This window comes from Rousettus aegyptiacus, unplaced genomic scaffold (assembly GCF_014176215.1).
Source record: "Rousettus aegyptiacus isolate mRouAeg1 unplaced genomic scaffold, mRouAeg1.p scaffold_m13_p_11, whole genome shotgun sequence".
Taxonomy (NCBI): domain Eukaryota; kingdom Metazoa; phylum Chordata; class Mammalia; order Chiroptera; family Pteropodidae; genus Rousettus; species Rousettus aegyptiacus.
In genome coordinates this window covers 91,102,928-91,118,013 of record NW_023416286.1, presented here as the reverse complement: position 1 = coordinate 91,118,013, position 15,086 = coordinate 91,102,928, and the positions used below count along the sequence as shown (strand labels likewise).

At 49.8% G+C, this 15,086-nt stretch overlaps 1 protein-coding gene and 1 pseudogene across 9 annotated transcripts in view; both read left to right on the top strand.

Moving 5' to 3' along the window:
- Positions 1 to 12,453, top strand: part of ENOX1 (ecto-NOX disulfide-thiol exchanger 1) — a 436,596-nt gene extending 424,143 nt beyond the window's left edge. For all 9 annotated transcript variants that reach the window (XM_036228929.1, XM_036228928.1, XM_036228932.1 and 6 more), the window contains 2 exons: positions 4,289 to 4,374; positions 11,493 to 12,453. In XM_036228929.1, coding sequence (XP_036084822.1) covers positions 4,289 to 4,374; positions 11,493 to 11,624 — 218 coding nt within the window. In that variant the 3' untranslated portion in view covers positions 11,625 to 12,453. The remainder of the gene's footprint in view (positions 1 to 4,288; positions 4,375 to 11,492) is intronic.
- Positions 12,454 to 13,551: 1,098 nt separating this feature from the next.
- LOC118609706 lies at positions 13,552 to 13,670 on the top strand (annotated as a pseudogene).
- Positions 13,671 to 15,086: the final 1,416 nt, after the last annotated feature.

Sequence of the window (15,086 nt, the reverse complement as noted above, 5' to 3'; positions counted from 1 at the left end):
AGTCATTGACCTAAATCTTGTTTCCAAGACACAAATGTTCGTGTTAATAAATCAGCGAGCATTTGTCAAGAGCCTACCGTAAAAATTACCAGCCTTCACTGTGAAAAGGAATCATCTGGGCAGCTTGCTTAAAAGGCAGGGTCTTTAGCCACGTACACAGAGACTCTGTTTATTGGAAAGCTGCCATCTGAAGTCGCTCTGGAGCAAGCACTTCTGGGGCCACGTTTTGAGAACTCCTGGCCTGCCCTGTGCCAAGAACGGTGTCAGCGAGGGGTGGTGACACGGTGACCTCTCCCCTCAAGAGGTTCGTAGGCTAGTGAGGCAGAAAGCAGATCAAATGTGATTCATACCGAAATCGGAAGCGCAGAGAGGGGCTTTCTTCTGCCGCAGATGCCTCATCGGAAGAAAGGGCACATGGGGCTCCTCTGGATGGACCAGGGACTCGCCAAGGCCGTTTCAGATGCAAGGAGCAATTTACCACGGGCGCCCATACAGTCTCCGGGGTTTGGTTAAACTGAGACAGACAGGCAGACAGATGTTTAAAAAAAACTGACTGTATAAGATCAGGTATTATACTCACCACGTAAGTGGAACAAACTGTTTTTTGGAAATGTAAAGGCTTTTAGAAACTGAGACGCATCAGCCCAAAGCACAAGAGTTGATGAGCCTCGCCGCTCGGTCTCGGCTCAAGCCTTGCCTCTCTCCGTGTCCCGTAAGTGCGCTGTCATGCTGTAGCTGCCCGTGGACAACTGCCCCCTCCCCTCGTGGCTTAGCAGGAAACCAGATTCTGCACAGTGCCCTCCCTGTGGGCTCTCCAGTTCAGCATCCTCAAAGCCTTCGTGTGGGCAGCAGCCTGAAGCAAGAGTATGTCAGGTCGGGTACGGTCAGATCTCGGCTGGTTCCCAACAGCATGTGGCTGGTGGCTAGGGAGACAGCCACCCCTCCGCAGAGCTGAGTTCCTGCAGAGCCCAGGGCCGCCCCTGCCTGGGCCGAGCTGCCGGCCTGGGGCTTTCTGGGGCTTCCCGGGGACTGCCAACCAGTGGGGATGCCGGGAAAACTAAGCTCGCCGGAACTTTGCAGGCTGACCCCTAGTTTGGAAGGAAACTCCAAGCAGCCTGATGAACAGGAATATATTCTGGTAGAATCCCATTTCTCACTCAACTTAAAGGGAACACACTGCGTTGACCAAACCGAATCTACAAATCGATCCTTTTTTCTCATCAGGGAGCCCATGTGGTTTGTTTAAAGTCCATAAGAGAAAAAAATGGCAGTGAGGTGGATTGGCCCCATGACAGACCGCAGTGCCTGGTGATATTTAAATGGTGCCTAGCAGGGAGGCTCGTTCTGAGTATTCGTGGATGGAGGCATTTGATACACTCGGTGACAAGCCACTTACTCACTTATCTCACTCCTCATGCTGTATAAACTTAGGAGGTCAGACGAGATGGTCTTTTTCAACTGAATAATCTATGAGGACTGTTATGAAAGCTGCATTACTTAGGCAGTGATCTATTCATATAGGTAGAAAATCATTCTCTCAACCCAGAAACACGAACTCTGCTGCCTTATACCTTTAAAACAAAAGAGAAGGTCCAGGTGATCACTTCATAGGTTATATAAATGTTTAACTCTGTGTAGCACACCTGAAACCAATAGAATATTGTGCGTCAACTACAACTGAAACAAAATAATAAAAATAAAAATAAAAAAAGTAATCAAAAAAAGGAAACCCGAAAATAAAGAGCATGTGTTACATATTTGAAACTTGATTAGATTGTAGATATTAAAAGTTCTCATCACAAGAAAAAAATATTTATAACTTTATATACTGATGGATTTTTTTTATTTTTATTTTTTAATCATCATCAAATTTCCATTTTTTACCAAAAAGAATGAAATCACACATTATTTATTTCTGGAAAACATACATCGTAAACATTTAATAAGGTTAAAACAATAGCTCATTGACTTTTTTCCTTGAATCGTACCCCATAACTTCCCAGGTGCCCACTCATCCTATTGCCCGTCTTCCCTTCATGTTTCTTTTAAATTTTGGTTTCCATATTCTGATATAAGAAGCATGAAGCCAAGATGTTTTATTTTTGCTTTCTTTAATTTTTATTTTTCAGTTGGAGTTGACATTTAGTATTACTTTGTATTAGTTTCCGCTGAACAGTGTAGTGATCAGACATTTATATAATTTACACAGTGATCTCCTAATTAGTTTAGTACCCACTGGGCATCATGGATAAGTTTGATGATATCATTGACTGCATTCCCTGTGCTGTATTTCTCATCCCTGGGGCTATTTTGTAACTGCCAATGATGGATGTTAACTAGACTGATTGTGGCGACCATCTCACAGGATATACAAAAACCAAATCATTACACTGTACACCTAAAACTAATATAATGTTATATGTTAGCTAATTATATCTCAATTTTTAAAAAATTTGGTTTCCTAAAAAAAAAAAAAAGAAAAGAAAAAAGAAAGGAAACTTGTCTAACCCCAGGACCCTATTTTCCTGTTCCCCGCCCAATGTGTCTACACCCGGTCCCCATCCCCGCCCTCCCCTCCGCCGGTCCGGCCTGGCTCGCACCCACACACTGGAGCTGCTTGTGGTCGCCGTGACCGCACTCCCATGGCCAGCTCTCAGCTCCGTCCGCTGTCAGCTGCCCTTCGCACCGTCGGCCGCTCACACCTTCTGGAAATAATTTCTTCTCTCGGCTCTCGCTCTCGTGACACCAGCCTTTCTTCTTGATCGCTCCCCCTAAGATTCCTTTTGAGTTTTCCTCAGCTTAAACTCCGCGTTTGAGGCTCCTTCAGGATTCGGCCCCGAGGCCTCTTTCGTACCTAGGGAATCTCCATCCATGCTCTGGCCTCGAATCCCTGTTTGTTGCCATTGATGGACAAACTCACATCATCTCCAACTTGCCGTGTGGTATCTCCACTGAGCTACGGATGGAGATCTTAAACTTAATGAGGCTAAAACAGAACTCCTGATTCCTTCCTTCTCTCCGCCCTGATGTGCGCCTCCCCCGATGGTACCTCCCAGGTGCTCAGGCCGAACACCGAGCTCTCGTCCTCGATTCCTCCTGAACTCACGCCGCTCTTGTGCAGTCCGAAGGCCCCTCCTTCAGCGTCCGCCACTGGCTGGTCCGGAGCACGACGGGCCACTTCGGGTCTTGTGCAAACACGTCCAGTTGGTCGTCCAGTTTCCCCTTTTGACTTCTCACCACGCAGCAGCTCGAATGAAATTTGTAAAACGTGGTTCAGATCATTGCACGCGCCCGCTTAGGACACCTCTGCTGGTTTCCTGCTGTGCTTAGACCTTGACCCAAACCCTTTCCTCAGGGATCAAAGCTTCCACATGAAGAACGTAAAGGCCAGCCTCGGGTTTAAGTCACCTCGAAGCCCGCTTAGAAGAGAACCCAGAGAGTGTCCGTCTGAACGGTTTGTGGACAGACAGCAGGTGCAGTCTGCGGAGCCAGTGTCCTCGTCGTCGCTGTTTTGGTTTTGGGTGTAGGAGCCGGGAGGGTAGGAAGGCGACACTTTCGCTTCAGCCCTGACGCCGACACCCGCCTTCTCCATTGTCAGTACAAGGCCGACAGCTGATTTTCGCGATGAGAAAGCCTTCTGACTCACAGTCAGACTCCAGCCCAGTCATCCGTTCCTGGTCCTTTTGAAATGATCTCATACATTAACGGCAGAGAGGAGAGAGCAAGGCAGGTCCCTTTAAACCACAGCCACAACCGGGGGAAAGAGCAGAGGTCCCGGGAAGGATTTATGCTTCCTTCAGTGGCACTTAGGGGAAATATGGATTAAACGCTTTCCATAGCTAGCAGCTGTAATTACCAGGGAAGTTCAAGGCCGCGTGATGCCTGGCACAGCTGTATGAGTCATTTTCATACTGCAAAGTCCACCGAGGGGGGAGGAAAAAAAGAGATAATTTTATCCTTCCAATAACTACAACTTTGTATTGGCAAATCAAGCATAAAATTGGTAGCTGAAATGCTTCCAGGAGTTTTTGTTTAGCGAGACCTCCGTTCGTCCGTGTGTCGCGTCAGACTCTGGCTTTTCTACCCCCTGTCGTCCCACGAGACGGACGTGCCGGCGACCGCGTTACTCCGGCTGTCTTCGCCACGGGCTGTCAGCGAGCACTTGTTGAGCGCACTTCCAATGGCAAGACTGTAACTTAGGGCTAGATGACATTATGAGACGTCATCCCATAGGTGGGACTCTTACTTGCCTCTCAGTAATATCCCATGTTTGTCTTTTCGAATTCAGGCATCATCTCCACGTTTCTCCACGTCCACCCGTTCGGAGCCAACATAGAATACCTGTGGTCATACATGCAGCAGCTGGACTCCAAGGTAAGGCGGTCTTCTCGGGGGGACTTGCATTGCTGACATCTAGCATGTCGATCGCTGGCTGCAGGGGGACCCTCTGAGAGCTGCGGTGGGGACGTAATAGCTTCCTTGTAGAAAGGAAAGCAGTTATCCAAAATGACGGTGACTTTCGGCAGACACTAAATTACTGGGGGAGAAAAGCATATGAGGGGTTTAAAATTGCAGGTTGGCCTGAAAGTTCCCCAAACAAGGCAGAAATCAGGCCAGGGTGGCTAATGGGACATTATCCTTAGGCCGTCTTCTCACAGAATTCTGTATTAAGGACGCCACACAACAGAGGGAAAATGACCACAAATAACATAAGCATCCGATCCGACTCTCAAGAAAACTGTGCTAATGGCTATTTCTCAGTGTTAATCTCTAAATGGCAAAAGTGACTACAAAGTCAGCTTTGCCCTTCAAGAGTCACTCCCAGAACCAGGATGTCACCCACCCCTCATTTCTCCGACGCTCGGTTGTTCCCATCTGCGAGTGAGCCATACTCCTAGGCCGTTGCCGTGTTCGTGTGCCAAAAAGGAGGGACAGAAAGCTGGGCTCCTGTGCCTGATTCTGGGGAGCAGTGAGAGGGGGAGCCCGTCGGAATAAAGTGGTGGCAGTAACGAGCGCTGCCCGCGGCAGCAGGGAAGGGGGCGGGCACGGCATCAAGCAGGCCGGGCCCGTCGCCGTCACCACGTGGCTCGTTCAACGTCCTGCTGAGAACATGGAAACGAGACGGAAAGTGGACAGACGCGGCGTTTCCACGGGGCCCAGCAGAGCGCGTGGGTGCCGCGGGGCGCGGCGCACAGCCCCCAGGTCTACGACCCTAAAATGCTCGCCCCGAAGCGCCCGCGAACCTTCCGCGGTCAGGATGGAGCCGGTGGCGGCGCTGGGTTCCTATCTCGGTTCAAATGATCTCACGGATTCTCGATCCCACGACGGGTCGACCTTTCTCATAGGTCTTATGCTGCCCCTTTGAGCGCAATCGTCGGGAACAAAAAGCGCTTTCCGGTCGCGGAGAGTCATGCCCTCTGATTCCTCTCACAGCCGAACCGAAGGAGAGTGAAGAGGAGGCTGTAAGATTCTGGAAACTCGGCGTCGTGGTGCGGAGGCTCCTCCACGGGCTTAGGGAGCTGATAGCGACGGCTCCTCTTAACTCACGGGAGATGAGGAGGAGGCGGTGCAGGTGCCACTTGGTTGAAAGAAACCTTCGAAGGGTTCCTTCCCCCCGTCGCCCTCCCCTACCCGCCATTGTTCCTTCACATCGCCGCTGCCCCTGCCTAGAGAATGCAACGAAATGCTGTTTGCAGCCGTGTGCTTAGCCTAGAACAAGGACTCAAGAAATTATTGCTGCCGTTGCAATCTTCCCGTGTGCTGTTGGCGTTTCTTTCCTGCCCCTTATGGAAATCCTAGGCGGGGAGCCTTCGCTCAGAAGCAGCCGTCCTAATGCGGGCTGCCATGGCCAACGCGCCCAGTCGTTATTTATCTAAGAGTTTCCGGCTCCTGTCTGCCCTGCTCCGTCACTGCAGGTCGATGACCTGTGCATGTGTGAAGCGTGTGTGTGTGAAGTGTGTGGTCACACAGGTGTGTGCGCATTCATGTGGAAGTCACGTGGCGGGGGATAAATAACGACTCATTCTGCCGGAAGCGCATCCCTTGCCTTGTCCGCACCCTCAGGACAGAGTGGCCCATCGTCCGTTTGCTCAGGTGGGAGGCACACTGTCCGCCTCAGAGCCCCCGAGGAGAGAATTCACGTGTCGGGGGTCTCTGGCCATTCAGAGGACAGGCCTCTCTGGAAGGGATTCGGGCAAGGGGGATTCCATTTCATCTCACACTGGCACTTTTATTTTGGAAGAAAGAAAATGACGAAAGTATTTTTCCCACTGAAGGAATGTGCAGGGTCTCCCCCCGTCCCCCCCACCACCCCGACAGCCCTCCGTCTTCTGAATGAAATGCTCAGTAGAACTGTCAATTTTTTCCCTCATGCCCAAGGTAAAAGGAATATTGAAAAAGCGCTGTGACTCACAGACTCCTGGGTGCTGGGGTTGGACTAAATATTCTTTCTTTCTCAGTGAGCCCGAAAGGATATTGACTTTTTAATCCAGAGAGCAAATTATTGCTGTATACTGGAATTCTATATCCTCAGAGCTTTGAGCAGAAAAAGGAATAATGAGAGGTACCCTCCGGGCACCCCCCCCAGGCCCTTGTCCCTGTGCCAGGGGCGAAAGGCTCCCTCCCATCCTGGGGGCCTGGCCGGCCGTCAATGCCGGGGCTCCCCGGTGCAGTGGCCCGGAGCACCTGCCTCCGCTTGACCAGAACCAGTGTCACGGCCCCCCGCCCCCCGCAGCCCCCTGCAAGGCTGAGTTAATGTCGTGTTTAGACCCTGGGTCCCTCCTGGCCTCTGCGACATGGGGGGTGGGCCGCTGACTCTAGTCGATGGCTTCGCAAAAAATGCGCCTTAAAACAACACGCTTTCCTAGACGTCAGACAGCACGACCATCACCACAGACGCTGTGGAACAGCGTTTGGACTCTGGCTTCCCAGTGCTGACCAGGGCAAGGGGAGCAGGCTCGGCCGGCCGGCTGGCAGTGGGGCTGTTTTCATTAAGGATTTCCCCAAAGGCCACACGGGTGTAAGAGTGATTAGAAATGGAAGGAGGGACAGGAACTAATTTAAATTCTCCTGGGCATGGAAGCGGCACACGGCTCCCGGAAATGGTGTAGCCCAGTAATTGGCCATTTTCCAGTTAAACATCGTTCCCGCTCCTGGTAATGACCTTTGCGTGCTTCCCTCTTCTCAGCCTAATCCACGCCGCTCGGTCTCATTCACTCAGGGAATAACCCGAGACCCAGTCAGAAAGATTCAGTCGAGGAAGACGGGGCGGTGGGGGAACGCGCCTTCCTGAAGCTTCGCCGAGTCAAAAACCGCGCCCTGGGCTGAGTGACAGGCGGGCGCACATCCCCCACCCGAGGGACAAACCATGTGCATTTCTGAGCTAAAAGCAGACCTCTGGAAACAAAAACGAAATGTCTCGTCAGCACCAAGGAGCTTCAGGCCGGCCCTAATCGGAGAATTTTCCTTCCCTGGCTATGGCTAGGCAGTCAGGTGGAGGACCTGTTCCCCGCAGTGCTTGTAAGATTGCGCACCTGAGTAATCTTTACTAGTGCGTGTATCCTGGAGTTCTCCTAAATAGCCACCTGTCACGGTGTATTAATGAGCAAATGAGTTTTCCGTTGCCTAGGAAGGCCACGATGAATGTGTTTTTAGATACCACACCACCTCTGGACAGCGCGGCGTGTGACGTGTTGGCGGTAACAGTACCTACATTGGGCTACGTAAAGAATAAAACGACAGTTGCTCACCCACAGCAAGAGGACTTGGCGAGGTTGCCAGGGACCCAGTGACCGCTCGGGTGGTCCGCGGCCTCTCGCAGCGCCAGCCCTGCCCCAGGGGCTAGGAAGAACGGGGGGCGGCCAGGGACAGGGAGATCTAGGAACCCCGGTCTCTGAGAGCCTGGAGCAAGGACTCGGTAGAATATCTGTGAACTAACTTGAGAATCAGACGTGGACGAATGAAGCGCTAATTGAGCGGGCGGATATTTAGTGAAATAGGTTAGAAAAAGAGAACTAGACGAGTCGGGGTTACTAACGGGCGCTTGTGCCCGTGGCTTCCCTCTGGGGTCCGATGGCTCTCATGGCTGCCTTTCTCCTCCTTCTCCCCCTCCTTCCCTCTTCCCTTCCTCCCTTCTCCCATCTTCCATCTAGATCCTTCCTTTTCTCCTTCTCATTCTTTCCTTCTACTCATCTTTCTCCTTTCCATTTCTTTTCCTTCTCCCTGTTCTTCTGGTTCCTTTCTTCTCTCTTTTTTATTCCTCATTCGTTTATCTCTTTTTCTCACCCCTCCCATGTCCATCCTCTCTCCCACATCCTGTATTTCTCCCTGCGAGCGTTGACGGCAAGGTGTCCGTGTGCCGATGCTGTGCTTTGCCCAGGAATATGCAGAATGAACATCTCAATGCGTCGGGCGGGGCCGGCGCTCAGATCCAAGTCCGCAGGGCGTTCGCAGGTTTCTTTCCCATTCCCTCTTCTTGCACAGGAGAAAACTTCCTGATGGGATGATGCACAGGAAGCACTCTGCGCCTGGCCCGCAGTGAGGACGCAGGAGGCCAGAGCTGCCTCTCTCAGGGTGCCTTCTGCTTCTTTGAAGGTTGAAGTTAGGCTCAGGTTAAAAGACACCATGGAAAACCAGATTCCCCAAGAGCTACTTGCCCCCTTGCTGGTGGGGGTTCATTAGCATGTGACTGTGTCCCAGCTGGTTGAGCTGAGAGTCTTCATTTTTTGCTGTTGATGTCGCATCCCTCTAAAGCGTTCCTCGCAGAGGTCCTGCCTCCTGTCCACGACCCGTCCCCCGTCCCCCACATCTCTGAGCAGGAGCAGAGGCCGTGACCGAGGGGATTATTTCCGGTTCTCCCCACACAGTCCCCACCGTGGGGTGGGCATCGGTGGTTAAGAACAAAGCAGGGAGCCCAGATCTGCACCCCCAACCCCACACTTACTGCCTGGGTTACCCCGCACTAGGTGCGTAGCCCTCCTGGGCCTCAGTTTCCTCGTTTGCAAATGATCCCCTCTCTCGTGAGAGCATGGCGAGAATTAAAGTGTGTTCAGAAGAGTCTGGCGAGGGAAAGGTGTGGGTGACTGAGGGCCGGTGCACTTTTTACAGCCAGCCGCGAGGCTACCGGGCGGCATGGCCTGACCAGACCCCAGCCGGCCGCCTGCATCGACGTTATCTTCAGCTCAGATCTTCATTTTACCCTCGAGAATTCAGCTTTTTCATCGTAATGAATAGCACAAGGCTTCTTCCCAGTGTTTCCAAGTGGCAGGGAGGAGGTGAGGGTGACGCTGGAAACAAACCCACGATGGGCTGGCTGTCAGCGCCATCCGTCAGCATCTCTGTAGCCTCTGCTCAATCTGAGAAGGACCTGAGAAGGGCCGCTCACCCCAGGGGTGTCGCGTAGACCCCCTGGCTGGCAAGGGAGCCTGTGGTGGACGACTGGTATTGTCCTCCTCCAAAAGAGACAAGGGAGCTTGCTCAGAGGATGACCTGGCCTCAGGAAGCTTAAGGAAGACTGTGTTCTGCACCAGCTGAAAACCGGGCTTGACCACATACTTCTCTGTACTTGTTTCCCTTGGCTTTTGAGCGCAGAGTGTGACCTCCCTGACCACGAAAGGTTCGATGTCATTGTGTCTTATCTATCAGCGTCGATAGGTGCATAGAGAGAGAGTGTGCTCGTCCCAGGCCCTGCACTGCGTTTTACGTGCAATTCTCTCGGTAACACTGAGAGGGATATTGTTTATTTCTAGTCTACCCGTGAAGAAACTGAGGATCACAGCTGCTAAATCACGCGGCTCGCTGGAGGATTTACCCAGATTAAAATCCACGCCAGAGCCCCATTTCAGCCCCCATTCTTAAACCAAATGCTCCTGAACGTAAGAATTACCTGGGGCGATTGTTAACAGTTGATCTGCGCTCCGCCCCAGATTGGCTCTCTCCAGAGTCTCTCTCGACAAGGGCTGGAGAAGCTGCTTTCTGATCAGGCACTCAGGTGCTGGATATTTAAGAGACCTGCTACCTGGCGCTGCTGGCTTTTCACCTGCAGCTCAGGACAGTTGTGGGGCGAGAGGTCCCCACCCCCAGGCAGCAGTTGTGCCCTGAATTTCACCTTTGATAAAGCACTTGTGTAGCTCGCTCAGGTTTCTCTGCCATGAGGCGGAGACAGATCACAGTCTCGGCCCCGCACAGCTCACTGTGAGAGGGAAATGAAGATGCTGCCGAAGACGCCTTGCACAGTGCTCCCTGGAAGAAAAGACGCTTGTCACAAGCAGGACGAACCTTTTCATGACCCGGGTAGGCTCCAGTGGGTGGATCTGGGAACCTAATGCTCTGCTCAACGTGGTTTTATGGGAAAACGCATTCAGATTTCAAAGTAATTCACATGAAAATTTTAGAATACGTCTGGGAATGCCTCCATGCAAAGTTTCGTATTGCAGGCCCAGGAATATCGAAGATATCATGTGAAATCTTTTCCCTGTGAGTATTATGCCAACAGTTGATTTGACTTCTTGGTCTGTTTGCTCTCTCAAAATTAATGTTAGTATTGCCGAATGGGAAGTGTAGGCCCTAAAATGGTATCTCCATGCTGATTCTGCCATGGGAAATAATGAGAGGTTGGACTCACTGAGCATTTCTGTGTGCGCTAATCTGCGCTGGGCCCGTGGTCTGCACGCATCCTTACGAAATGCCGTGTCTCCCACTTGCGGAGGCTTAGAGACACTTACTATCTCGGTAGAGGTCAGGCAGAGGTCATTTAGCTCATGACGACAGCAGGTACATGACTCACACAGAAGTGTCGCCCCCACACACCCCCTGCCGAATGAGATCCTGGCGCACAGGCGTCAAGAAGCAAACGCAGAGAAACAAGGGCGACGGCTGTGTCAGAGCAGGATGGCGGTTAATTCGTTCCTTATTTTAGATCAAATGAATTGTCAGTGGACAAATGTACGTAATAAAAAACCAGTAGCGGGAAAAGAGGGCATGGGAAAGCGCGCCGGGGTTCGACGGCCGGAGGCCGAGACGCGTGTTGCCGTAGGCTCCGCTTTTCGCGTCTGTTCTAACTTCACTGCCTTCCGGTCCCTGTGAGAGTTAAAGGGAGAGAAGGACGTGAGGGCGGCATGAAGTCCACCCGTGTGGTCCTCGCCCTCTCGAGTCACACGCAAGTGCTGCCTTTGCAGGACAGGCCGAGGGCGACGGATGAACTCCGAGCCCCCGAAAACCCATCCCTGCCCCCGTTCGTGTCAGGCGGGGGCCGTCGGGGCACGACACTGCCGGGAAGGTGGCCGTCCGTGTCGAGGGCGAGCCCGGACCGCCCTGCCGTTGCCCCCGGGCCCGCCCGACGGCTGCTCGCAGGATGAGCAGGACCGCATGCCCGGACGGCCAGGTCAGAAGCTACAGGCCGTTTGTGTCACTGGGAAAGCGCGTCCTCAGCCAGCCCCGCGCCTCCTTTACGGCGAGTCCCTTCCCTAAAACGGGCCTGTCTTCCTTTCCAACAGATATCTGCCAACGAGATCGAAACACTCCTGATGAGGCTGCCGCGCATGTTCAAGCAGGAATTCACGGGCGTGGGCGCGACGCTGGAGAAGAGGTGGAAGCTGTGTGCCTTCGAAGGAATTAAAACTGCCTGACCGCGGGGAGCGAGAAAAAAAAAATAAAACGTCCTCTGCAGGTGGAACTGCCCGCCAGGCCTGGGCTGTGCGGCGTGAGCGCGGGAGGCGCGCGGGGGCCCAGGGACCTCGGCGGGGCCTGTCTGGAGCGACATCGTGGCGTTCTCTCGTGTGTGGAAATGTAATTGTGTACCAGTTCTCCACAACAAGCAAAGCTCCATACTGTGACGGACCCGTTTCCTATGAAAACCAAACAATGATTCCACAGTCATGATGATGGCGAACCCTTAAACGCTGCATTCGAGAACAGCTCACCGAGCAAAATATTTAAACTCAATGACGGTGTAACCCCGGCCGTTGCTAGGCTACGGAGTTGTATATGTAACGTATAGCTGAAATCATTCAATGACTTTTTCCTAAGAGTCTATCTTTCTGTTTTAGACAAAAGAAAAAAGAAAAAAAAATGTAATTTTGCAGTGAGGAAGAATCATACCAAAAGAAAACTTGAATATGTGTCTGAACAGTTATTGTATTTTGTAAATTAAGTTATACGCCGTTCCAGGGACTTTTGCCTTATTGAAGAGGCAGGAAATGTGATTGGACTCCTTGAGAATGCTTTATCAAGAATATTATTTTTCTAATGTAACAATCCTCCATCATAAGTTCTTTTAACATGAACTGCATAACAATTTTCATAAAATGTAAATAAAGGAAAAACTAGAGCTACTGTCTTGTACTTGGTATGTAATATTCAGGTTTATGCATCAAAACAAGCATTCAGTAAATATTCCTGTTACAAATTTTATAGCAAAGATATTAATTTTTTTCAATAAATATGACTTCTACCATATTGGTTTTGCAAATTATTCTTTGTTACAGTTTAATTCCTCCTTATGAAATCTTCACGTTATTCTGTCCCATGTCATATCTCATTATTTTAAATGATTAAATGCACGAGTCACATTAAAAGGCAAAACATGATTTCAAAAAGGAATATATACAAATCATGAATTGGGAAAAACTAAGAAAAGATCATGCAACATTAGAGTAGATACTGTTCAAAAATACCAAGACATGGCATCCAAATGTAATCAACATACAGTGCGCCCTTGTTTTGTGTTACCATGGGCAGGCACAAAGTAGCCATTAGTTAATTTTATTAATTCTTGGATTTATTTATTTGTACATTTGGTGGAAAACATACGAATTAGCAAAGGGATTAAAGAATTTATACTGGACCAATAATTTAAACAATTTGGCTCCTCCTCTTTCTTTCAAGTACAAATAGGATAGAGCTTTAAATTGGATCGCCTTCTTACCTGAGAATCACAAAAGTAAAAACTAGTATTCACGATATCGATCAGTTTTAAATGCAACATATTTTTAGGAATATAGCTGAACAGTGAATGTTCTCTGAAATTCTAAAAAAGGTGGTCGTTATTTCTTACTGGATATTATTGTCTTCAGTATTTTTTTATTGAGCCCTGAGAAATTAAGATACTTATTCATACCTCCCATAAATATCTACACATATTCAGGCTCAGTGCTAATGCCATGTATATGGAGATGAATTAAAAAAAAAAAAAAAAAGAAAAGAAGGAGCCTTGCCTGAATGAGCTCAGAGCTCAATGGGAAAAAGACATTTTCCCAAAAGTTGCCATACGATGTGAGCCAGGTGACAGGAAAGATGTGACAAGGACCTGATGGCAGAGTCACATGACGTGTTGAAACACTAGAGGCCTTTCCACTCCCATCTGTTAACACCGTCATCCTGACACGTGTGTCTCCACGTCGGGAGACACGAGTAAGGACACAACAGCCAAAAAGGAAACGACCTCATTTACAAGCACTGTTAACGTCAAAGAGAAAACCGAAGAGGCTCGCTGGCGAAATAATGAGAAGAGAAAAATTCCAAAAGTGGCACGTTACAGACATAAAGCCTAGCGGGGTCCACGGCCACGCTGCCCTGAACACGCCCGATCCCGTCTGATCTCGGACGCTAAGCAGGGTCGGGCCTGGTTAGTACTCGCATGGGAGACCACCTAGGAAGACCTGGTGCCGTAGGCATAAAAAATAAGGAATTGCAAGCTGACAAGGTCCTTGCAATCTGCGAGGTCAACCAAGGGCTGCCTCGCCTAAAAAAAATAAAGTCTAGGAGGGCCACAAGTTACCCTAATCTAGACTATTTCTCTACTTCTCATCGAAAGCATGGGAGATGTTTTCAAATTTGCATTCATACTTTCAAGTATTGTCGGTGGTCACGTCAGCAGAAGGATACACTGCACAGGGTAAAACCCCAGCGCGGAGCTCTGAGTCGGAAAAGGAATTGGGGGGACCTTATACTAGATCCAACAAGAAGACACTGTTTTCTAAACATGCGGTTCTGAACCCTGACAACTGAGGTGAATGAAACGGTTAATACAGCTCCCCAAAGTATTTGAGTCATTCCCACAGATAAGTGTCTGCACCGAGACAGTCTATTTTAGCTGTGATACTTTTATTTCTACTTGAAATTAATATGTTATCCAGAAATATATGAATTAGATATATTTAACTTCAATTATGTGAATAACTCATTTTTGCAGGGAAAAAAAAAATTGGACTGTTTCACAGACATTCACATTCTAATGGGACTTTAGAGGTCACCTGGGGAAGAAGCTGACCCTGGTGTCTTTGAGGGCCATCTGGAGTCTACAGGTGTCTGTCACCCCATCTCTCTAGTCCACGGGGTAAGCCTTTTCAAAGGTACCACTGTTGACCTCATTTGTCACACAGGGAAAATGAGGTTCAGAAGTTCTAAGTTAATAAATGGCACAGGTAATAAATTTCGAACACAGAATTCGAATGCAGGGCTGACTCACTCCAAAACATGTTCTTCTTTTCACTGCCATGCTTTCAGTTCAACCTGTTTCCACCCCTGCCATGAGCCTAGTGCCTTCGGATTGCTGCTTTTACTCTCCTTTCTCCTCCGCCATCCCTTGTACACGGGGAGCAATGTGAAGACTCCTAAATCTACCCGGTTACAAATCATGGTTCTCGGATTTCGAGAAGAAGGAGAACATTAAAGGTTTGGAGCCCCTGTAACCTGGCCCCAACGGGCCTCTCTGGCTCGCTTTTTTCATTGCTTCCTTAAAGAGGGCTAATATTGTTTGCCTTTCTGCTTTTGCTCCTATATTTCTATTCAAACGAAATGAACGTATGTCTAGTTATCACAGTTCTCCACAGCCTGAAGAGGAAAATGCAGAAACCACCTCCTTCCCCATCCACGAAGCTTTCGTCCACCTCCCTGGTCATTTTCCTGCCTCTGCTCGGCCAACTCACAGTGTCTTGAAGTACTTACCGCCCAGCTGTCTCTGCCTCATCCCCCTAATAAATACTCTTCCAGGGATCCGAGGACGCCTCATTGACTTTGAATTATTTCTCAAAGTGGTTTTGCTTATAAATATGTAGAAAGTAGCACAGAGAATGAACCGAGATGTTTTT